This window comes from Giraffa tippelskirchi, chromosome 6 (assembly GCF_054371585.1).
Source record: "Giraffa tippelskirchi isolate mGirTip1 chromosome 6, T2T-mGirTip1v1.2.pri, whole genome shotgun sequence".
Lineage (NCBI taxonomy): Eukaryota > Metazoa > Chordata > Mammalia > Artiodactyla > Giraffidae > Giraffa > Giraffa tippelskirchi.
Window position 1 is genome coordinate 91,405,311 of NC_137280.1, and position 23,955 is coordinate 91,429,265.

General features: G+C 50.1%; 2 protein-coding genes and 2 long non-coding RNA genes across 5 annotated transcripts in view; 2 read left to right on the top strand and 2 right to left on the bottom strand.

Moving 5' to 3' along the window:
- The window catches only part of LOC145509509 (uncharacterized), a 27,362-nt gene extending 15,778 nt beyond the window's left edge, over positions 1–11,584 (top strand). Inside the window, exon 3 of the long non-coding RNA XR_014056123.1 lies at positions 11,348–11,584. This is a non-coding gene — a long non-coding RNA (uncharacterized LOC145509509). The remainder of the gene's footprint in view (positions 1–11,347) is intronic.
- On the bottom strand, positions 10,313–13,325 carry LOC145509510 (uncharacterized). Its single transcript, XR_014056124.1, has 2 exons — positions 12,369–13,325; positions 10,313–10,658 (listed from the first exon to the last, which is right to left on the bottom strand). It is a non-coding gene; the product is annotated as an uncharacterized LOC145509510 (long non-coding RNA).
- Positions 12,726–21,629, top strand: ATG4D (autophagy related 4D cysteine peptidase). The gene is made up of 10 exons (XM_081498247.1): positions 12,726–13,360; positions 14,145–14,228; positions 14,311–14,484; positions 15,101–15,374; positions 15,450–15,514; positions 18,415–18,545; positions 19,852–19,930; positions 20,016–20,092; positions 20,174–20,293; positions 21,089–21,629. Exons 1-10 carry the CDS (start codon positions 13,129–13,131, stop codon positions 21,269–21,271), a joined length of 1,419 nt encoding a protein of 472 aa, XP_081354373.1. The 5' UTR covers positions 12,726–13,128; the 3' UTR covers positions 21,272–21,629.
- KRI1 (KRI1 homolog) overlaps positions 21,304–23,955 on the bottom strand; it is a 9,378-nt gene continuing 6,726 nt past the window's right edge. For both annotated transcript variants that reach the window (XM_081498244.1, XM_081498242.1), the window contains exons 17-19: positions 23,008–23,072; positions 22,795–22,893; positions 21,304–22,160 (exon numbers count right to left, since the gene is read on the bottom strand). In XM_081498244.1, coding sequence (XP_081354370.1) covers positions 21,821–22,160; positions 22,795–22,893; positions 23,008–23,072 — 504 coding nt within the window. In that variant the 3' untranslated portion in view covers positions 21,304–21,820. The remainder of the gene's footprint in view (positions 22,161–22,794; positions 22,894–23,007; positions 23,073–23,955) is intronic.

Consider the following 23,955-nt stretch of genomic DNA (forward strand, 5'->3'; position numbering starts at 1 on the left):
GCCAAAAAGGCAGCCATAAACAGAGAGCTTCCCTGGTGGCTCAGATGATAAAGAATCTGCCTGCAGTGCAGGAGATGCACGTTCGATCTCTGGGTTGGGAAGATCCCTGGAGAAGGAAATGGCAACCCACTCCAGTATTCTTGCCTGGAAAATTCCATGGACAGAGGAGCCTGGCAGGCTACAGTCCATGGGGTCGCAGAGTCTAACACACGTATAGAAGCAGAGTTCATTTCTAAAGCATTCTCTCATGCAACTCTTGGTGTAATAGAAGCATGAAAGAGGACAAGGTGGCTCCGACAAGGCAAGGAAGTTTGATGAGGAAAATAATCTCTCATGAGAAAGCATCTTTGCACGTATTTGTGTTTCTTTCAAGAGTGTGTAATTTAGTCAGCTCAGCCTGGGGGAAGTTATTGCACAAAAGGGCATGGGAACTGGGTGGACAGACACAGAAACATTCCAGAAACATTCCTGGAATTGCTGAGGAACCCAGGATGAAATTCATGCGCTGATGCCAAAATACAGTCACCAGAAGACAAGCCTGCCTCATTGGATTCCACTCAAATGCAATTTTGTACCTGTGTCCTAACGTTACCATAGTGATTTGTTCCTTCAGCTTTACTGGGGTGTCACTGACATACAAAAAACTACCTCACTTTTTTTTTTTTAATTTATTTCATTTTTTTGTCTGCATTGGGTCTTCATTGCTGCGAATCGCCTTTCTCTAGTAGTGCGGGCTTCTCATTTCAGTGGCTTCTCTTGTTGCAGAGCACAGGCTCTGGGGTGTGTGGGCTTTAGTAGCTATGGCTCGCTGCCCGAGCTAGAGAGCAGGCTCAGTAGTTGTGGTGCACCAGCTTTAGAATCTCTGAGCGGTCTTCTCGGACCGAGGATTGAACCCATGTCCCCTGCATTGACAGGCGGATTCTTATCCACTGGACCACCAGGGAAATCCTCTTCTTTCTTTTTCTTAATTGAAATGCAGTTGATTTAAAATATTAGTTTTACATGTACAACATAGTGATTCAGTAATTTTGTAGAATATTCCATTTAAAGTCATTATAGGGGGACTTCCCTGGTGGTCCAGTGGTTAAGAATCCACCTGCCAGTGCAGGGTACAGGAGTTCAATTCCTGGTCAAGGAAGATTCCACATGCCTTGGAGCAACTAAGCCCACGTGCCAGGACTACTGAAGCCCATACGCCCTAGAGCCCATGCTCCACAACAGGAGAAGCTGCTGCAATGAGAAGCCCACACACTGCAACTAGGGAGTAGCCCCCACTTGCTGCAATTATAGAAAAGCCCACGCAGCAATGAAAACCCAGCGCAACCTAAAATAAATAAGTATACAAAGTCATTGTAGGGGATTCCCTGATGGTCCAGTGGTTAAGACTCCATGCTTCCACTGCAGCAGGCATGGGTTCAATCATTCGTTGGGGAATTGCTACACAAGCCACGTGGTGTGGCCAAAACATTTCTTTTAAAAAGTCATTATAAAATATTGGCTATCTTCCCTGCATTGTACAATATATCCTTGTAGCTTATTTATTTTCTAAGAGTAGTTTATACCTCTTAATCCCCTATGCCTCTGCTGCCCCTCCCTCCTTCCCCAGCCCACTGCCAAGTACTAGTTTGTTCTCTATGTCTGTGAGTTTGTTTCTGTTTTGTTATATTCATTCATTTGCATTGCTTTTTTAGATTCCACCTATAAGTTTTTGTCTTTCTCTGTCTGATTTATTTCACTGAAGCATGATACCCTTCAGGTCTATCCATGTAGTTGCAAATAGCAAAATTTCATTCTTTGCCAGAGATGTTCTTGAAAGAGTAATGGAGTTAGGACCACTGTGATTCTTGTCTTCATGGAGCTTCTGCTCTCACGGGAGATGCTAGGATTAACAAGTAATGACACAGTTGATTGTAATGATGTAAGGTGGCTCAGAGGTGAAAGAATCTGCCTGCAATGCAGCTGCCTGCAATGCAGGAGACACAAGTTCAATTCCTGGGTTGGGAAGATCCCTTGGAGAAGGAAATGGCAACCCACTCCAGTATTCTTGCCTGGGAAATCCCATAGATAGAGGAGCCTGGCGGTCTACAGTCCATGGGGTAGCAGAGTTAGACACAACTTAGTGACTGAAACCATCACCACAATAATTCATTTGTGTTCAGGAGGAGCCTGAGAATAAAGAGAGACTGCCCTGAGGTCAGGGCAGATCTCTAAGAGCAGGCGATGGGCAAGCCAAGACCTGATGAAGAGAAGGGATAAACAGGCTGCATTGGTTTCCTAAGGATGCTCTTCCCACGAACCGGTATCTTGAGACAGTAGATTCTCCTACAGGGCTGGGAGTTAGAAGTGCAAAGTCAAAGTTATCAGCAGAGCTAAGCTCTCTCTGAAGGCTCAAGGGGAGAAGCATTCCTTATCCTGTCCTAGCTTCTGGTGGTTACTGGCCTTCTTTGGTTTGCATGCAACTGCATCACCCGAATCTCGGCTTCTGTTCACATGACCTCCTTCCTCTGTGTCCGTCTGCATCTCTGTCTTCTCTTATAAAGACATCAGTCATATTGGACTCAGGACCCGCTCTAGTTCAGTATGATCTCATCTTAATTAATTACATCTGCAAAGACTCTATTTCCAAATAAGGTCCCAACCACAAGTACCTGGGGTTTGGATTTCAACACATCTTTTTTGGAGAAACAATACAGCGCACAAGACAGGCTGGTCTGTGACAGTCATTGTTATTTGGAATCTGAGGTGGTGGCCCCCAGGTGGATCCAGACAAGCCTAGGGTGGTCTAGTGGGGGTGCCTGGCATCTAGTTTGCTTAAAGCAATGGGACCTTGCAGGAAAAGAAGGGAAAAGAGGAGAAGGGGTTCAAAGAGCAGAGTCAGCACCTTTGAAGGTACAGACAGGGTCACTTCCCTGGTGGTCCAGTGGTTAAGAATCCTCTTGCCAATGCAGGGGACACAGATTCGATCTCTGGTCTGGGAAGACCTCACATGTTGTGGGTAACTAAGCCCAAGTGCTCCAACTGCTGAGCCTGAGCGCCACAAATACTGAAGCTCATGCATCCTAGAGCCTGTGCTCTACACCAAGAGAAGCCACTGTCATGAGAAGACCTCTCACTACAACTAGAGAGTAACCCCCACTTGCTGCAACTAGAGGAAGCCCACACACAGCAACAAAGGCCCAGCAGAGCCAAAAAATTAACAAATAAAATTTTTTTAAAAGAGCAGTCAGCACCTTTGAAGATACAGCCTGAGTGCCAGCCCTATACCAGGTGGTCCACCCCGACACAGGCAGAGGTTGTCTGGGGACATAGAGGGAAGAACCCAGGGTTGCAACTGTATCTGGAATGTCTCCTGTCATCACCTGGGCTGTAGTTACATTTTCTGCACAAATACAGTAGCCACTAGCTGCATATGGCCATGGAGAACTTGAAATATGGCCAGTCCGAATTGAGATGTTCTGTGGTTGTAAAACACACAAGAAATATTATCAGACTTAGAGAACACTACCAAAAAAAGATAAAACAGCTCCATAATAACTGTTTATACTTGTTACATGCTGAAATAATCATATTTTGTGTATACTGGGTTAAGTAAAAAGTATTATTGGGAATTTCCCAGTGGCCCGTTGGTCAGGACTCCGTGCTCTCACTGCCAAGGGCCTGGGTTCAATCCCTGGTGGTGGTTTAATTGCTAAGTCATGTCCAACTCTTGCATATCCATGGGCTGTAGCCTGCCAGGCTCCTCTGTCCATGGGATTCTCCAGGCAAGAATACTGGAGTGGGTTGCCATTTCCTTCTCCAGGGGATCTCAGGAATTGAACCCGGGTCTCCTGTATTGCAGGTAGATTCTTTACCGACTGAGCTACAAGGGAAGTCCACAATCCCTGATTGGGGAACTAAGATTCCACAAGCCATGTGCTCCTCCCCCCCAAAAAAATAGTATTATTAAAATTAATTTAACTTCTTTTAATTTTTTTATGAAGTTAGAATTGACATATAACACTGTATTCATTTTTAAAGTATTTAAGTATGCAACAGTACGATTTGCTATATGTATATAATCTGTAGTGTTCACAATAAGTTTGATTAACATCCACTACCACATATTTGGACTTCCCTGGTAGCTCAGCTGGCAAAGAATCCACCTGCAATGCAGGAGACCCAGGTTCGATTCCTGGGTCAGGAAGATCCGCTGGAGAAGGGATAGGCTACCCACTCCAGTATTCTTCCTGGAGAATTCCATGGACAGAGGAGCCTGGCAGGCTACAGCCCATGGTGTCTCAAGAGTCAGACACCACTTAGCAACTAAACCACCACATATAGTTCAGTTTTTTTTCTTGTGATGAAGATTTTTAAGAATTACTCTCTTAGCAACTTTCAAACACAATACAGTATTATTAACTATAATCACTGTGCTGTACATGACATTCCCTTGATTTATTTGTCTTATAACTGAAAGTTTGTACCTTTGACCCTGTTCACTGATTTCATCCACCACTCATTGTCTCTGGCAACCACTTATCTGTTTTCTGTATCTATGAGGTTTTTTTTTTTTTCACGATTCCACATATAAGTGAGATCCTGCAGTGTCTTTCTCTGTTTGTATATTTACGCAATATAAATTTATATATTTATATTGTTGTTGTTCAGTCGCCCAGTTGTGTCCGACTCTTTGTGACCCCATGGACTGCAGCATGCCAGGCTTTCCTGTCCTTCACCATCTCCTGGAGTTTGCTCAGACTCATGTCCATTGAGTCGGTGGTACCATCCAACCATCTCATCCTCTGTCATCCCCTTCTCCTGCCTTCAATCCTTCCCAGCATCAGGGTCTTTTCCAATGAGTCAGCTCTTCACATCAGATGGCCAAAGTGTTGGAGCTTCAGCTTTAGCATCAGTCCCTCCAGTAAATATGCAAGGTTAATTTCATTTAAGATTGACTTGTTTAATCTCCTTGCTGTCCAAGGGACTCTCAAAGTCTTCACCAACACCACAATTCAAAAGCAGCAATTCGTCAGTGCTCAGCTTTCTTTAGGCAATGGCAACCCACTCCAGCACTCTCATTTGGAAAATCCCATGGACGGAGGAGCCTGGTTGGCTGCCGTCTATGGGGTCGCACAGAGTTGGACACGACTGAAGCGACTTAGCAGTAGAAGCAGCTTTCTTTATGGTCCAACTCTTACATCCATACATGACTACTGGAAAAACCATAGCTTTGACCATATGGACCTTTGTTGGTAAAGTAATGTCTCTGCTTTTTAATATGCTGTTTAGGTTTGTCACAGCTTTTCTTCCAAGGAACAAGCGTCTTTTAATTTCATGGCTGCAGTCACCATGTGTAGTGATTTTGGAGCCCAAGAAAATAAAGTCTGTCACTGTTTCTGTTGTTTCCCTATCAATTGCCATGAAGTGATGGGATCAGATGCCATGATCTTCATTTTTTGAATGTTTAGTTTTAAGACAGTTTTTTCACTCTCTTCTTTCACCTTCATCAAGAGGCTCTTTAGTTCCTCTTTGCTTTCTGCCATAAGCGTGGTGTCATCTACATATCTGAGGTTATTGATATTTCTCCTGGCAAAGTTTCTCCTAACTTGTGATTAATCTAGCCCAGCATTTTGCATGATGTCCTCTGCATATAAGTTAAATAAGCAGGGTGACAATATATAGCCTTGACGTACTCCTTTCCCAATTCTGAACCAGTCTGTTGTTCCATGTCCAGTTCTAACTGTTGCTTCTTGACCTGCATACAGATTCCTTAGGAGGCAGGTAAGATGTTCTGGTATTCCCATCTCTTTAAGAATTTTCCACAGTTTGTTGTGATACACACAGTCAAATTTATATATTAATATATACATATGTATAACTTTTCCCCCATGCTTCATGGCTTGTGAGATCTTAGTTCTCTGACCAGGGATCAAACCCATGCCCTGGAATGGAAGTGCCAAGCTCTAACCACTGGACTCCCAGGGAATTCCCCTATATCACAGTTTCTTTATCCATTCATCCATTGGTGGAAATTTATGTTGCCTGCTTCCACATGCTAGCTACTGTAAGTAATACTGTAATAAACATGAGGGTATGCATATCTTTTTGAGATAGTGATATCATTGTTTTCAGATAAATATCCAGAAGTAGTTGGATCATATGATAGTCCTATTTTTACTTTTTCGAGGAACCAACATAGAGTTTTCCATAATGGCTCCACCAATTTGCATTCCTACCAACAGGGCTGAAGTGTTCCCTTTTCTCCGCATTCTCACTGATACTTGTTATCTCTTGGCTTCTTGATAGTTGTCATTCTAACAGGCATGAGGTGCTTTCTCATTGTGGTTTTGGTAAACATTTCTCTGATGATTAGTGATCCCAAGCACCTTTTCACATACCAGTTAGCCATCCATATGTCTTCATCGGAAGACTATCTATTCAGATCCTCTACCTATTACTAGAAAACCTGCCTCTTGGTGAGGGTCGAGCCCAAAGACACAACCAGGGATCTTCCTCAAAGCAGCAAAACTGGGGACCTTTCATGCTAAGATTATGTACATATACATGAAGGGGCTTGAGCAAAGGAGAATTCAGCATAGAATTTGGACAAAGGTTAACAGAGTCCAAGCTTTGAAAGTGAAAGTCTCTCAGTCATGTCTGATTCTTTGAGACCCCATGGACTATACAGTCCATGGACTTCTCCAGGCCAGAATACCAGAGTGGGTAGCCTATCCCTTCTCCAGTGGATCTTCCCAACCTAGGAGTCAAACTGGGGTCTCCTGCATTGCAGGTAGATTCTTTACCAACTGAGCTATCAGGGAAGCCCTAGTCCAAGCTTTAGTTGATTGAAATCAGGAGGATTAGAAAAGGTCAACATCGGGAGGCCGGCTGCGGGCGCTGAGGCGGCGATGGCGGGAGTCGCTGCTGAGGCGGCCGCCGGCGCGGGATCGTGTCAGCGCAGCTCCTCGGGGCCGGGCCGGGCTGGCAGCAGCTGGCGCCTGGCGGTGAGGGCGGGCTCCCGGGGTGGGCGGAATGGCCCCCACCTAGGGCCGTGGGAGTAGCAGCTGAGCCCAGGATGCTGAGGAGGCGGCGCGGCGGCTCCCCACTCATTCCAGAGTGGAGAGATCTACAGACCAAGTCATCAAGCCAGTCAATGCGGGAGCTCTATCAAAATGGGTTGGGAAGATACCTCCAGATGTTTTACAAGACATGGCAGTGATTGCACCCATGCTTGCCAAACTAGGATATGACCCATATGCCAATCCACCTAACTATGGAAAACCTGATCCCCAAATCCTTGAAAACACCGGAAGGGTCTATAAAGGAGAATTTCAGCTACCTGAATTTCTTAAAGAAAAACCTCAGTCTGAGCAAGTGGAGTAGCGGAGCCAGGAACCTCTTACATACATGAGGGAAGACTGCTGCCTTTTCGGCCACAGAAATTTCTAGGACTGGCTGTCCCCTGCTGAGATCAGTGGAGTGTATGTACCATGCCTACATCTCCTGCTTATTTGCCAGTCTCCTTCCCCTGAGAGGGTGGGATGTCAGCACACGTTGGGACCCTCCTGAGTGGCCTGCTTCCCATGTACAGTGCTCTTGATCCTAATTACATGCACAGCCCTGCGGAGAAGGAACCCAGCGGGGATGTGTGCTTTCTGTTAAAACTGCTCTGGCCCTCATCTTTTCTTACCAGATTCCAAACTTTATTTTCAAGGGGAAGGTTTAAAAATGGGGTCCTGTAAGCAAAATTGGGCAGTTTCATCTTGGGCTAGGTTTTCTGTACATGTTCTAATGTTTTGTAGAACACTTGTACCTGTTGAAATGTTCGATGTGGGATAATGTTAAATATCTTAATTATTTAAATAATTCATTGTATTGTTTCTGAGAAGTTGAGGAATTACCACATACATTTACAACTTGATGACTTTTGTATTTTATTTTTCAAAATAAAAGCTTTAAATGTGAAGCACTCAAAAAAAAAAAAAAAGAAAAGGTCAACATCATTATTCCTTAGGGTCTAGTTGATCTGGTGGTTATGGAGAAGGCAATGGCAACCCACTCCAGTGCTATTGCCTGGAAAATCCCATGGACGGAGGAGCCTGGCAGGCTACAGTCCCTGGGGTCACAAAGAGTCGGACATGACTGAGTGACTTCACTTTCACTGTACCTATGAATCTGGTGGTTGAGTGCTTGAGGGAGATTTGAATTTTGCAAAATGGCTCAAGAAAGTGCTTCAGGCTAATCTTTACCACTGAAAAAGAACTGGAAGTCTTTACAACTAATTTATTACCTTCACTGTTGTTACTTCTCTTGCCTGATAATAGTTGATTGTTTCTCTGTCTTTCCTTCCCTTATGATCATTAATTACTGAGACTTGATCAACGGCAAGCTTGTAGCCAGGCTTAGATCACAAAACGCCTTAGGAAAAAAAAAATGGCTTCTCTTACGTCAAAGGGCTTCCGTGGCGGGTCAGACTGTAAAGAATCCACCTGTAATGCGGGAGACCTGGGTTCAATTCCGGGTCGGGAAGATCCCCTGGAGAAGGGAATGGCTATCCATTCCAGTGTCCTACCTTGGGAAATCCCATGGACAGAGGAGCCTGGTGAGCTACAGTCCTTGGGGTCGCAAAGAGTAGGACATGACTGAATGACTTTCAGTTTCACTTTTCTATGTCAAAAGGTGTATCTGGTTCTTTACCTCCAGGGATCTCTACCCTCTCTGCTTAAAGCCCACTTAAAAAAATTTTTTTTTAAATTTAGCGGTAGCGGGTCTTCCTGGAGGAGGAAATGGCAACCCACTCCAGTATTCTTGCCGGGGAAATCCTGTGGACAGAGGAGCCTGGTGGGCTACTGTCCGTGGGGTCGCAAGAATTGGACACGATTGAGCACTTGTCAGCAGCAATGGGTCTTAGTTGCAGCGTGCAGGATCTTCATTCCTTCACACAGTATCTTTTGCTGTAGCACTCGGGCTCAGTTGCCCCAGCATGTGGGATCTTAATTCCACATACATGCATGCATGCTATGTCACTTCAGTCCTGCCAGACTCTTTGCAACCCTATGGACTGTAGCCTGCCGGGCTCCTCTGTCCATGGGATTCTCCAGGCAAGAATACTGGAGTAGGTTGCCATTTCTTTCTCCACTTAATTCCTCAACCAGGATCAAACCTGTGTCCCCTGAATGGCCAGGCAGATTCTTAACCACTAGACCACCAAGGAAGTTCCACATGCCCACTTTTTAATCCAATTATCCGTATTTTTTTAACATGGCTACTAGAATATTGAAAAATGTACTTCATATTGTGTTTCTGTTGAATGATGCTGCTCTAGATTTTTTTGTGTGTGGTGGAAATTGTTCAGGAAAATAATTTTATATATAGGTATGTTCCTAGGACTTCCCTGGTAGTTCAATGGCTAAGACCCTGAGCTCCCTATGAAGGGGACCCAGGGTCTGATACCTGATTGGGGAACTAGATTCCATATGCCACAACTAAAGACCTCACATGCCACAACTATCAATAATAATAAACGAAACAAACCTGCTTGCCACGACTAAAACTCCCACATGACACAACAAAGATCAAAGATCCTGCATGCCGCAACTGAGACCCAGTGCAGCCAAATAAATATTTAAAAATAGTTTCTTCCAACTGTTGTGTGGATTTGAAGGGTCAACGATGGCATGCAGGAGGCCAAGAAGGATGCAACAGTGGTGGTGGGGGCCAGACCTCTGAGGGCAATGGTGGGAGTAAGAATGACAATAACAGTAACAATTCACAGTAAAGTGGTAGTTGCTGTGTTTTAAGCATTTTGCATGTTCATTTCATTTTTCTTCAAAGCCCTAGGAAGTAGAAACAATTACTACCCCATTTGGCAGATGAAGAAACTGAGGTATAGAGAAGCTAAGACACCTGGTTGCAGCCTCTGCCCCTTTGGGGACATGAGGACAATTAGGGACAGATTAGTAGGTGGACTGACAGATCTTGGGAAAGGAGACAATGAAGGCTGGGTATGGGGGAGCCAAGGGCATGGGAGGAAAAGCCAGCGGTGGTGAAAGACAGGATCAGTTAAGTGTGCACCAAACCTGGGGAGCCTGGAGGACCTCCAAGGAGGGATATAAGTGGCAACTGGATACTGGGTGGGGACAAACACCCAGGTGGAGAGCTGATGTTGTGGCTATACTTGCATGAAATGGGGGTAAGGGGAAGGAATTGAGGGTCACAGTAAATCACTGCCCTCCTCCAGGAAGGAACTGTTGCAGGAAGGGAGACCCCTTCCAGAGCCCAAAAATGGGCTCTTGTCTAACGCTTGGAAATGAATTGTCCAAGGAGACACACGTGCTGACAAAGCAGACTTTATTGGCAAGGCGTGCCCAGGGAGAGAGCATCAGGGTAAGGGAACCCAGGAGGACTGCTCTACCACGTGGCTCGAAGTCTCACGTTTTATGATGATGGGGTTAGTTTCCGAGTTGTCTCTGGCCAGTCATCTTGCTTGGCCCGTATTTGGTCTGACTCAGGGTCCTTCCTGGTGGTTCAAATCTCTCAGCCAAGAGGGACTTCAGCGCAAAGGATCCTGGGAGGTTGGTAGGACATATGATGGACTGGCATCTCCTCCCTCCTTTTGGCTCCTCCGGAATTCTCTTGGTTAGTTTTGGTGGCAGCACTGTATTCTTTATTGGAATCTCCTGTTGTGAGACCACGCATGCAAGTGGTTATCATCCTGCCTGGCCAAGGTGGGCAGTTTCCATCAACAGTGGTGGCCGTGGTGGGAGGGGGTCCAGGCAGGAAATCAAACAGAAGGGGATCACCTGTGGCCACCCCAGTCTGCCCCCGAGAGGCTATAAACTCTCCTTGCATTCCACAAGTTGTTTGAGCAGCTATGTATGCCAGGCCCATGCTGAGTGTTGAGGAGTCAGCAGTGACCAAGATGGACAGAGATGTCTGCCCTCGTGGTGTGGTGGGGACAGTGGATATAACATAATAAGAATTATATATAAATAGAAGATCAGTGCTATGGTCTGAAAATTTGTGTCCCCCCCTCCCAAATTCATATTTTGAAATCCAACCGCCATATGTGAAGTTATCAGGGGGTGGGGCCTTTGGGAATTGATTGGGGTTAGATGAGGATATGAGGGTTCAGCCCCCATAATTAGATTAATGCCCTTATGAAGAGGAAGAGAAACAAGGTATTTCTTTCTGTGTGCAACGCACCAAGGAAAGGCCATGTGAGGACGTAACCAGGAACAGGGCCTTCACCAAGACCCCTGTAGTGCTGGCACCCTAATCTTGGACTTCCACCATCCAGAAGTATGTGAAATAAATGTCTGGGAGTTCCCTGATGGTCCAGTGTATAAGAATCTGCCTGCCATTGCAGGGGACAGGAGTTCGATCCTGGGTCCAGGGAGAGCCCGCATGCCATGGAGCAACTAAGCCCATAGGCCACAACTACTGAGAGCCTGCATGCTGCAACTACTGAAGCTCATTAAGCCCTCGGACCTAGAGTCTCTGCTCTGCAACAAGAGAAGCTACTGTGTTGAGAAGCAGCAACGAAGACCCAGCGCAACCATTAATAAAGAAAGAAATGTCTAAAATATTTTTAAAAAGAAAGAAATGTCTGTTACATAGTCCGTCCAGTCTGCCCTATTTACTATTGCAGCCCCAGCTTACTCAGACAATCAGGTTATGATAACTGCTCTGGAAAAAAAAAAATATGTAGGAGGGAAAGGAGAAGGGTCCCAAGGGGTGGAATTTTGAAGATGGTCACACTGCAGGTATGACATATGAATAAAATCCTGAAGGAGGCTGAGGGACAGCTGTGCAGATATCTCAGGGAAGAGAGGTCTAGGCAGAGGCAACAGCAGGTGCAAAGGTCCTGAGGTGGGATGGTACCTATTGAATTTGAGAAAGGAGGCAGGTCTTCACATCACACACCCTTGTCCAGATCCTTCATCCAACTTCCTTCAGCCGGCTGGGGACACAGCCCTTGAGCTGGCCACTAGAGGCCACCCTCTCTGTGGTTTCCAGGGTCACTACACTCATTCTGCCTGTGAGGTCAAGACTGACTTTCACTGAGCCCTAACTGTGTCTCAAATGCCATGCTAAGCACTTTAGAGAGATGAACTCAGCTGTCTTCCAAACGTTCCTCTGAGTTAGATGCATTGAAAACATTTATTGCAGTTTTATTGAGTATAAGTGACATACAACCAACCACACAGTTTTAACGTGTACAATCCGTTGAGCTGGAAGCAATCACCATAATCAAGATATTAATACTAAACAAATCCTAGTTCTTTTTTTTAATCCCTTCCTCTCACGTCTCCCCACCCAACCCCCAGGTAACCACTATAGATGAGGTTGCATTTTCTAGAGTTTAAATAGGACCATAGGGTACATACTTTTTAAAATTTTTGGTCTGGCGTCTTTCCCTCAGTAAAATTAGAAAGATTCATCTGTGTTGTCTTTTCGAGACCCTTTTTGCTCTTGGGGAAACTGAAGCAAGTAGAGATGTGGCTTGAAGGGGGATTTTGGGTGAGTGGGTGTCACGCACAGATTGGGCCCCCGGTGGAGGCGGGTCCTGGGTGCGCAGCTCTCGGAGGGGTGCTCTGATCCCTTGGGGGTCGCAGGCAGGTGCAAACGGCATAAGGGGCCCCGCCTCGGGGGCGGGGGGTGGTCAGTCCCTTCGCGCCTGGAGGGGGCGGGGCCGGGGCCGGGTAGGGGCGGGGTCGAAGCCGGGGGCGGGCCGGGTCTGGGGCGGGGCATCCCGGCTCTGGGGCCTCCGATAAGTACCTGCAGGGGCTCGGTCGCGCCTGGGCGCTGCGATAAGGCGGGCAGCGGTGGGGGTCGCGTGGCGCTGCCGGGAGGCTCCGCGTCAGGAGGCCCCAGCGCCGCCACCCGGGACCGGGGCCGGAGACCCAGGCTGGGGGCCGGGCCGGGGCGGGGCGTCCGGCCGTGTCACGCCCGCCTCGCTCCTGGGGCCAGGGCCGCTAAAATGGCGGCGGCGGCAGTGACAGCGTCCCGCACCGGGCCCGAGGGCCTGGGCGCCGCGCCGGGGCTCCACTAGCACTTTCCTGGGCGTCCGCGTCCCGGCCGCGTCCTGGCCCCTGGGGCGCTCGCGCGCGGCCCCCGGGGCCCTCGGTCCGCCCTCCCGGCGCGCCCATGAACTCCGTGTCGCCGGCCGCCGCTCAGTACCGGAGCGGGAGTCCGGAGGACGCGCGCCGCCCGGAGGGCCGCAGGCCGCGGGGACTCCGAACCCCGGACCCCAACGGCCTGGGGCCCTCCGGAGCTAGCGGCCCCGCTCTTGCATCGCCCGGGACCGGCCCCGGAGAGCCGGACGAAGTGGACAAGTTTAAGGCGAAGTTCCTGACCGCTTGGAACAACGTCAAGTACGGTGAGGAGGGGGCGGGGCCCGGGGCTTCGATTCTGACGTGAGAGTGAGCTGAAGTTCAGGCGGGCAGGGCTAGGAGGTCGGTGGGAGTCAGGGAGAGCCAGGACCCTGCCCTTGCCAAGTATTCCACCCTTTGTTTCCCTCGTGTGAGTCACCTGTGGGTCGTCTCCCGCCCTGCCCAGCCCAGGGCGGGCCGCTGGCTGGCAGGTCCAAAGGGGAATGTGTTTTCAAGTCTCAGTCGACTCCTCAGTGTGACCTAGGACAAGGTTTTTTTGTTTCCCTGTGCCTCCATTTTCCTCCTCTGTAAAATGGGTACAATAATCAGACCCGCTTTGATTCATCCTGAAATTAATGGCAGACATGCATGTGGCTTCCCAGGTGCCGCAGCTGGTAAAGAATCTGCCTGCTAGTGCAGGAGACTCAAGGGACGTTGGTTCGCTCCCTTGGTGGGGAAGATCCCCTGGAGGAGGAAAGGGGCAGTCCACTTAAGTATTCTTGCCTGGAGAATCCCATGGACAGAGGAGCCTGGCGGGTTACAGTCCGTGGGGTGGTATAGAGTTGTACACGACTGAGCATGCACAAGCAACACATGTGGCTGTTACTAGGGGCCCTGCCTCCATCTGAGAGGAATGTAGCACAGATTTCCCTAGAGCCTACCCTGACATAAGAACTAGGAGAGTCCCCGTCTCACACATGGGGGCATGTAAGCGCTCTTGCTGTCCTTTTAGGGTGCGTGTCTGCCAAGCAAGTGCTTCATCTTGCTGAGGGCTGCCTTATGTCTCCCCAGGTTGGGCAGTCAAAAGCCGGACCAGCTTTAGCAAGATCTCCAGTGTCCATCTCTGTGGCCGCCGCTACCGCTTCGAGGGCGAGGGTGAGCTGGTGGCCCCTGACTAGGGTTGGAGGAGGCCCCAAAGGGGTGTTTCTGGTGGTAGCTAACAAGCCTGCTCTTGCAGGTGACATCCAGCGTTTCCAGCGGGACTTTGTATCCCGCCTATGGCTCACATACCGCCGGGACTTCCCACCCCTCGCGGGAGGCAGCCTGACCTCAGACTGTGGCTGGGGGTGCATGTTACGAAGTGGGCAGATGATGCTGGCTCAGGGCCTTCTGCTTCATTTCCTGCCCAGAGGTGAGTGGTGGTGGAGGGGGAAGGGCACAGTAGGAGTATAGTGCCAACCCCAGGTCAGCAGTGTTAGAATGGTTTGTAAACCAAGAATTTCAAGTCTTGTTAGAATTGTGTGTAAAGTTAAGTTTGGGGGTGGAGTAAGAGTTGTTTATAAAATAAGTTTAAGGGGGCTTCTCTGGTGGCTCAGACAGTAAAGAATCCACCTGCAATGTGGGAGATGTGGGTTCGATCCCGGGTTGGGAAGATCCCCCGGAGAAGGGAATGGCTACCCACTCCAGTATTCTTGCCTGGAGAATTCTGTGGACAGAGAAGCCTGGCAGGCCCCAGTCCATGGGGTTGCAAAGAGTTGGAGATGACTGACTTTCACTCACTCCTGGTGGCCCAGTGGTTAAGACTGTGCTTCCATTGCAGGGTGCTAGGTTCAATCCCTGGTCAGGGAACTAAGCTCCCGCATAGCATCAGTGCAGCCAAAATGTAAAAAATAATAGTAAGTTTAAGGAATGTGAAAAGTGTAGTTAAACACAAGGTTTCTAATGGAGCATAGTGTTGTGTGTGAATCATGGGAACTGCCCCACCCCCTACACCATCACCATTTGACTATTTGCTGCATCTCTACCAGACTGGACATGGTCCCAGGGCACAGGCCTGGGCCCCCCTGAGCCGTCGGGGTTGGCCTCTCCCAACCGGTACCGGGGGCCTGCCAGGTGGATGCCTCCACACTGGGCCCAGGCCCCTGAGCTGGAGCAGGAACGCCGGCACCGGCAGATTGTGTCCTGGTTCGCTGACCATCCCCGGGCCCCCTTCGGCCTACACCGGCTGGTGGAGCTGGGGCAGGGCTCAGGCAAGAAGGCAGGCGACTGGTATGGGCCATCTCTGGTGGCACACATACTCAGGTGAGGGCCGCGGCAGGGGACACGGGAGCCCCTGGGTACCCCCCGGGGAACTCAGGCCTTTCCTCCCATCCCCAGGAAAGCTGTGGAGAGCTGCCCAGAGGTCACCCGCCTGGTGGTGTACGTCTCTCAGGACTGCACAGGTAAGGGACTGAGGGCTGAGGTCACAGGGTTCTCACCCTGAGCCACTCACTGCCTCAGCCACTTCTTAGGACCCACTTTCCTCAGAGGCTGAAACAAGTAATGCAGCAGAGGGACCCTTGGAAAGGACTGGAGGCCCACACTGGGCAGCAGGGGCGCTGCTCAGGACCCCTTCATTCTCTCTGGAATCAGGAGAGGAGACTTCAGGGGCTTCTCTGAGTAACAGAATAAAGGACAGAAGGAATTCCTCTCTCAGGTCCAACTCACTCTTTTTTAAAAAAGAATTAATTATTATTTATTTTTGGCTGCACTGGGTCATTGTTGCTGCATGTGGACTTTTCTCTAGTTGTGGTGGGCGGGGGCTACTCTCTTTTACTCCCTAGTTGTGGTGCATGGGCTTCCCATTGCTGTGGCTTCTCTTGTTGCGGAGCACAGCCTCCAGGCACTCAAGATTCAGTAATTGTGACGCATGGGCTTAGTTACCCCTCGGCATGTGGAATCTGCCCAGATCAGGGATCAAACCAGTGTCCCCTGCATTGGCAGGGAGATTCTTTTTTTTTTTTTTTTTTTAGTTCTACCAGTTTATTGCTACCAACCCATCTCCCTCCACCCTCACACACGCATGCTCAGTCATGTAACCCCATGGACTGCAGCCCACCAGGCTCCTCGGTCCATGGACTTTTCCAGGCAAGAATACTGGAGTGGGTTGGCAGGGAGATTCTTAACCACAGGACCGCCAGGGAAGTCCCCAACTCACTTTTACTTTGTAAACAGTGCTAACGCATACAAAAGTCAGGTCTCTGCCTCACAGGGTTTTCATGAGGATTAAGTGAGTCAGTGATAAACATAACTCTTAGGGGCTTCCCTGGTGGCTCAGTGTGCTAAAGAACCCACCTGCCAATGCAGGAAAGATGGGTTTGATCCCTGATCCAGGAAGATCCCACATGCCACAGAGCAACTAAGCCCATGCGCCACAACTACTGAGCCTGTGCTCAAGAACCACAACTATCGAGGCTAAGGGTCACAGCTGCTGAAGCCCTCATTCTAGAGCCCATGCTCCACAACAAGAGAAGCCACTGGCAATGAGAAACCAGTGCACCACAACTAGAGAGTAGCCCCTGCCCTCTGCAGGTAGAGAAAAGCCAGAGCAGCAACGAAGACCCAGCACAACCAAAAATAAATAAAAATTTTAAATTAAAAAAAAATAGTAACTTTTAGAACAGAGCTTCTCATATAGTAAGTATTCACTGAATATTAGCTCTCATTGTTATTGAGTGAGTGAAAGTTGCTCAATTGTGTCTGACTCTTTGTGACCCCATGGACTATACAGTCCATGGAATTCTCCAGGCCAGAATACTGGAGTGGGTAGCCTTTCCCTTCTCCAGGGGATCTTCCCAACTCGGATCGAATCCAGGTCTCCTGCATTGCAGGTGGATCTTTACCAGCTGAACCACAAGGGAAGCCTAAGAATACTGGAGTGGGTAGCCTATCCCATCTCCAGAGGATCTTCCTAACCCAGGAATCAAACTGGGTTCTCCTGCATCGCAGGCAAGTTCTTTACCAACTGAGCTATCAGGGAAGCCCCCCTCATTGTTATTATGCCCTCCCAATCAGTTTAGAAAGGGAGCCTTCATGGATTGGTATCAAGGAATCTACAGATCCTATACATTTTATGAAAAAATATAGGTGTTTGGGGCAAGGTGTAATTTTTCTCAGAGAGCCTCCTTCTTAGTCTGTTAGGGCTGGTATAACAAAAATACCACAAGCCAGGGAATTCTCTGGTGGTCCAGTGGTTAGGAGTCGGTGCTTTCATTGCTGGGACCTGGTTTTGATCCCTGGTTAGGGAACTCCGATCCCACAAGCTACACAGCAAAACAAGCACCCACAGGCTGGATGGCTTGTAAACAAGGTATTTGTTTTTCATAATTCTGGAGGCTGGGAAGTCCAGGATCAAGGCACTGGTTGTTTTGGTGTCTGTTGGGGGCCTACTTCCTGGTTTGTTTCACTGTATCTTAAGGTAGCAAAATGGGCAAGCATGCTCTCCAGGGTCCCTTTTACCAGGGCAGTGATGTCATTCATGACCTCATCACCTCCCACTTCCTCATTCCATCACTTGGGGGGGGGTGTCAGAATTTCAACATATGAAATGGGGGAGGGGGGCTTCCCAGGTGGCGCTAGTGGTAAAGAACCTGCCTGCCAATGCAGGAGATGTTTAAGAGATGCAGGTTCCATCCCTGGGTGGGAAGATCCCCTGGAGGAGGGCATGGCAACCCACTCCAGTATTCTTGCCTGGAGAATCCCGTGGACAGAGGAGCCTGGTGGGCTACAGTCCATGGGTTCGCACTGAGGTGGACACGTCTGAGGCATTCAGACTGTAGCAGCTCTTGTCTCCAGGAAAGATTGAATGTACTTTTCTGGGAGTCAGGAGGGGGTTACATAGCCACGAGGGAGACGACAGGAAAGCAGAGACCAGCAGATGGAACTTGAGGAGGGACACACAGGGACATTCAGCTGACTGACGAACTGCTTGGTGCTCCCATTTCCATCTTGGCAAACCCAGGTGCTGAGTAGGGAAAGACTAGTCAAGCCTGGGATTGGGCAGGCACTCTGGGCTGTGGGGAAAGCTCTTCACCTCCCTCCTGGCTTTACACTCTTTGTCATAATCTCAGGACCTCAGTTGCCCTCTCTGTGAAATGGGGGTGTCCATACCTGCCTGGCGTGCCTGGGATTGTCTGAGGGAGTTTGGGGTGGCGGGTGGGGAATGCTGGAAAGCTTTTCTGCCAGCAATAGGAGTGTCATTCAGGGAGGTTGCTCAGGCGAGGTTGGGCCCCTAAGGATGGAGGTTCATACAATGAGACTTGAAGGGCGGGCGAGAACATGACCTGTTGCCCTGTCCTTGCAGTATACAAGGCGGACGTGGCACGCCTGGTGGCTCGGCCAGACCCCACGGCTGAATGGAAGTCCGTGGTCATCCTGGTACCAGTGCGGCTTGGTGGAGAAACTCTCAACCCCGTGTACGTGCCCTGCGTGAAGGTAGGTTCTGCCAGACTTCCCCGTGCCTCCCCGTACCGCCCCCCTCACTAGAGTCCTGCAGACATTTTCAGCTTGGGTTAGGGGTTTATGCTTCCTTTGTCTCTTCATTGGATTATCCAGTAGTTATGAAGCACCTACTATGTGCCAAAAACCCTCTCAGCTGCTGGGGACTCAGAGGTGAACAGGCAACAGTTCATGCCCTCTGGGAACTGATATTCTAGTAGGGGAGTAACAGGCAGTAGGTGTGGAACCAAGTTGACAGCTGTGGCATTGCAACTCGTACTCTAAAGGAACCAAAACTAACATGATGAAGGGCAGGTGGGGGTGGCTGCCCAGCCTCGGAAAGCCCCTCTCTAGCCAGAAGCAAACGAGAAGCCAGGGGAGAAGTAGTCCAGGCAAAAGGAACAGCAAGGCTGGAAAGACCCCGGTGTTTACACACAGAACAAAGGCCAGCAATCTCCCCATAGCCCACAAGGCCCTGTACCATCTGCCCACACTCTCCACCTCACTTCACTCTGCTCCAGCCACACAGGCCTCTTTTCTGTTCTCAGAAGACGCCTGCCTCAGGGCCTTTGCACTTGCCATTCCCACGATTCTGAGTGCTCTTTCCCAAGACGAATTCTGAACTCCCTTAACTGTTTGCTGAAACATCGTCTCTCAGTGAGGTCTTTCCTGACCCCCTGCTTAACACTGCAAAGCCTTCTTCCCTCCTTTTCTTCTTCTCCAGAGAGCTACCACCTTCTGACACATGACAGAACTTAACTCCTCTTGTTCTTCATTCTCCCACATTAGAACATAAGCTCCATGGGGACAGGGTTTTGTCTATCTTGGTCACTGCCACCCCCCAGGGCCCAGCACAGGCTTGGGTTTGCACAGATTGGGCCTTTTGTCTTTTTTTTTGAATGGCTTTATTTGTCTATTTTTGGCTGTGCTGGGTCTTTGTTGCTGAACAGGTTTTTCTCTAGTTGCGGAGCCAGGGCTACTCTATGTTGGGGTGTGCAGGATTGTTACTGCAGTGGCTTCTCGTTGCGGAGCACAGGCTCTAGGGCATGGGCTCCAGCAGTTGCAGCTCCCAGGCTCTAGAGCACAGGCTCAGTAGTTGTGGCATATGGGCTTAGTTGCTCCGTGGCATGGGGGGGCAGGGGGGGCCTTCCCCGAGCAGGCATCCAACCTGTGTCTCCTGCATTGGCAGGCAGGCTCTGTACCACTGGGCCACCAGGGAAGAAGCCCCGAGGCTTTGTGAGGCATTTGGGTACCTGACAGCACCTGCCCTGGGTCCTCACTCCATCCCCTTTCTTTCCCACAGGAGCTCCTTCGTTCAGAGCTGTGCCTGGGCATTATGGGGGGCAAGCCCCGCCACTCGCTGTACTTCATCGGCTACCAGGGTAGGCCCACACCATGCTGCTCCATCACATCCCCCCATACCCCCTTTCCACTGCCACCCCCTCCCTCACACGTCCTCCCCTGCAGATGACTTCCTGCTCTACCTGGACCCACACTACTGCCAGCCCACTGTGGATGTCAGCCAGGCTGACTTCCCCCTGGAGGTGAGTGAGCTGGGATCCCCAGGGTGGGGTTGGAGGTGTGTGGAGAGAACCCCCTGAGCCTCCCTCGTCTATCCACCCCAGTCCTTCCACTGCACCTCACCCCGCAAGATGGCCTTTGCCAAGATGGACCCAAGCTGTACCGTGGGCTTCTATGCTGGAGACAGAAAGGAGTTTGAGACGCTTTGCTCAGAGCTGACCAGGGTGAGCCGGGTGTGCTGGGAGGTGAGGGGCAAGGGCAAGGCTATGGCAGAAGAGGAACAGAGGCCATGAGGCCAACAGACCTGGCCTTGTTGTCAGGATTATTATCCTGCAGGAGCCCTACAGGGTTTTTCAGCTTGGGTTAGGTCTGATTAGAAAGCCCAGCTCTGATTAGAGCAAAAAGCATCATGAAATGAAAAATTCAAGGGAACAGCTGCTCCCCAGGGGCTGAAGTGGCAGGACCTGCCTTGTCCTTTGGTTCTGTTGTTCTATCAGGGATTTACCCTTATTGTGGCAAGAAATGACCGCCAGCTTCTCTGGGTATGCACACGTCCTCAGCCATGTCTGACTCTTTGCAACCCCATGGACTGTAGCCCGCCAGGCTCCTCTGTGTATGGGATTTCCCAAGCAAGAATACTGGAGAGGATTGCAATTTCCTTCTCCAGGGGATCTTCCCAACCCAGGGAACCTGGGATTCTTTATTGCTGAGCCACCAGGGGAGCTGCCCCGCATCCCACCCCCACTATCTAGTTCAGTGGTAAGAGCCCCATGTTCTTAGCAGAGAAAGAAAATTCCAGGGCTGTGGTTCATTGGTTGCACAAGGTCATATGCTCATTACTGAGCCAATCACTGTAGCCAGAGCACGGAAGGTGCTGATTGGCTGGTTTGCATCGCTGCCCTGGAGGGATGGGAGTTGAGTTCAGGAAGCACCTGATAAACATGGCTGTTAAAATAATTATATCTACTTGGATAATTATCATGGCTTCCCGACTGAGCTGCTCTCTCTCCTCCCACCAGGTCCTCAGCTCCTCCTCAGCCACAGAACGATACCCCATGTTCACCCTGGTCGAGGGCCACGCTCAGGACCACAGCCTGGATGACCTCTGCTCCCCACCCTCCCAGCAGACACTGCGGCTCCCTCGCAGTGGCCGGCTCCTCAAGGCTAAACGCCCAAGCTCTGAGGACTTTGTGTTTTTATAAAGGGAGGGGATAAGGGAGAAGACACGACCCTATTTATTTTTTAATTTATGTATGTTAGGTGTGGGAGCTTGAACTCCCCCCTGACAAGTGCAGCTGAGAGAGACCAGTCCAGGAAGCCTCCGGGCTGGGGCCGTTCAGCCAGGAACAGAGCCCGCACACCTCCCTCCCACCAGCTGGGCCCTCCTCATGGGGCAGGGAGGGAGGCCCCCGGGCACCCACTCAGGGCCTGACTCCGTACTGTAGTTTGCACTGGACCGTCCATGCCCCTTACTGGTCACAAAGCCCCTATCCTGCCAAGAGCTGGTGGGAGGGAGGATGGGCCGTGGCTGCTGGGGGCTAATAAAGCCGTTTGACTTGACTGTGGCTATTGCTGGGCCCAGCATTTGAGTGTGTCTTGAGGGGAAGTTCCCCGAGTCATCTGGGGAAGCTTGTTGAGTAGGCCTCAGCTTCCACATCTCTAAGATGGGAAGACTCTCTGGCCTACAGGTAGATGTGAGGGGCCATATAGTCGATAAGAAGGGAAAGGGGCCCCTGCAGGCTCCCTCAAGCTCAATGGCTGCCCTTGGGCCCCTGCTGCTTCCTCCGTTGTCGGCCCAGCTGCCGGAAGTGCAGCCGTTTGGGGTTGAGGCCAAAGGCCTGCAGTCTCTGGCGGCTGAACTCACGTCCCCCGAGTGTCACTGTGGGGCCCAGGAGACGTGCCTTCTTGCCCCTCTTCCGCCTCTGGGGGGCCAGCTTTTCCGTGGGTGTCACAGGGTCTGCCTCTTCCTGTGCTGGGGTGCTCTCAGGCCAGGACCGCTTGCCACAGGCCCCATCAAGTGCCACCAGCTGTCCTGGTGGGCTAGCTCTGTCTCTCTGTGGCTTCCCTGTGGCTTCCGTGGGCATCTCTGCCCTGGAGGAAGAAAAGTCATGGATCAGCCTAGGCTGGTCACAATTAGGTTCCTCCCCCAGCCTGCCCCATTTTTATAGATGAGAAAAGGGGCAGCTCAGAGAAGTAGCCAGAACAATTCGAGGGCCTGCCTGCACTCAAACATGGGTCCGATATCACACAGATTTTTCTACTCTGAAGCCGGAGTGGGTGATTGATGCTCTTGATCACTGAGCCTATGCCTACACTAAGCTCTTCACACAAACTAATTCATTTTAGCTTTATGTCAACTCTGAGCACTTCTGATTTATAGATCAGGAAATAACAGGCATAGTAACAGTAACAAGAGCTAATAGCGATCCAGCACTTATTGTTTTAAGCACTTTACAGGAATTGATTTACTTAATCATCAAAAAAAAAGAAAAACCCAGCAAGAAATGAGCCATCTGTATCTCCATTTTGCAAATGAGGAAACAGGCCCAGAGAGGGAAAATGACTTGCCCAACGTCATACAGCTATGGCCCAGCCAAGACCTGATGGCCAGGTATTGGAAGGGAAACCCTACCCCCAAGGTCATGTGACAAACAGCTGACAAAGCTGACTCAAACCCTGGACCTGGCAGGGCTCCGAAGCCCACCCCTCCACCAGCCATACTCACTCCTCTGGGCAGAGTGACTTGAAGATCTGCTGCTTCTTCCATACGTTCCGGGCCTTCTGGCTGTATGCCCTCTTGTCCTGCAGTTCCTCCTGCTCCGACCTGCGGGCCCCAGTGGACATGTCTGTCACTGGGTGGCCTGAGTGGGGCCCATGCTTGCCTGCCAGCCTGCCTGCCCCTCCTCCCGGGGCACCTGGCCCAGCCCCTCCCCATCACCTGTACATGCAGGTCTTCTTCAGGGAGCACCACCGATTCAGCTCCTTGTCTTCGGCAGCGAGGATCTGCAAGGGAAGGGAGGGTGGGGTCCTGCTAGTGAGCCCTGGGGGGCCCTGACTCTCAGCCTTAGTCACCTCATGGGTCAAAGCAAGGTAATGCTAGTTCCACCAAGCAGCAGTGTCACGATGGTGAGAAAGAGCTGATTTCTGCAGAGGCCAAAGGAGATTTTTTTGTTGGGGGCACCAGATGAGGAAACTGAGGCCCAGAGAAGAGGATCCTTATCCCAAGTCACATGGTCAGGAAATGGCTAATGTCAGATTAAAATCTGGGCCCTGACCGGTACACTGTGGTCCCAGCAGACGCAAACCAGGGGAGGGGTCTCCGTGCCAATGACCAGCTTTGCTAATACAGATGAGACCCAGGTTCCCTATGAGTTGGGCACCCCCCCTCAGTACCTACTGGAAGGTTGTCAGGATGATGAAGTGAATACCGATGGTATAAGATCAATCATCATTGGCTAATTTTACTGTCAAGCATCCACAGCCATCATGGCTAGGGCACAGTGACATTCAAAGCAACATTTGTTTCACATCCACAGTCATAAGGTGGGACTGTTATAAGGCTCATTTTACAGATGGGGAAACCAAGTTACAGAGCCTTAAATCACACGTCCAAGGTTATACAGCTGGTGAGTGCCCCAGTCAAGATTTCAACTGGTGCCAAGTCTTAATGGCCACACTGCTGCCAATATACAGAATTAAAACTGATATTTACTGGGGCTTCCTGTGAGCAGAGCACTGTTTGAGCCCCTGCCTCACAGAAAACCTTTGTGGCAGGCAATATTACTAGTATGATTATTAGTACTGTTGGTCCTATTGTTTTGGAGATAAAGAAATAAATAGGCGGTGTCACAGCATGGCCAGTTCTGGGCATCCCTGCTTGCTTCTA

What these genes read in the sequence shown, in the direction of transcription:
- ATG4D (XM_081498247.1), top strand. Translation starts at nt 13,129, where the DNA reads ATGAACTCCGTGTCGCCGGCCGCCGCTCAGTACCGGAGCGGGAGTCCG. An exon ending in TTGGAACAACGTCAAGTACG is followed by an intron (nt 13,361 to 14,144) that starts GTGAGGAGGGGG and finishes ATGTCTCCCCAG; the next exon opens with GTTGGGCAGTCAAAAGCCGG. An exon ending in GCTTCATTTCCTGCCCAGAG is followed by an intron (nt 14,485 to 15,100) that starts GTGAGTGGTGGT and finishes CATCTCTACCAG; the next exon opens with ACTGGACATGGTCCCAGGGC.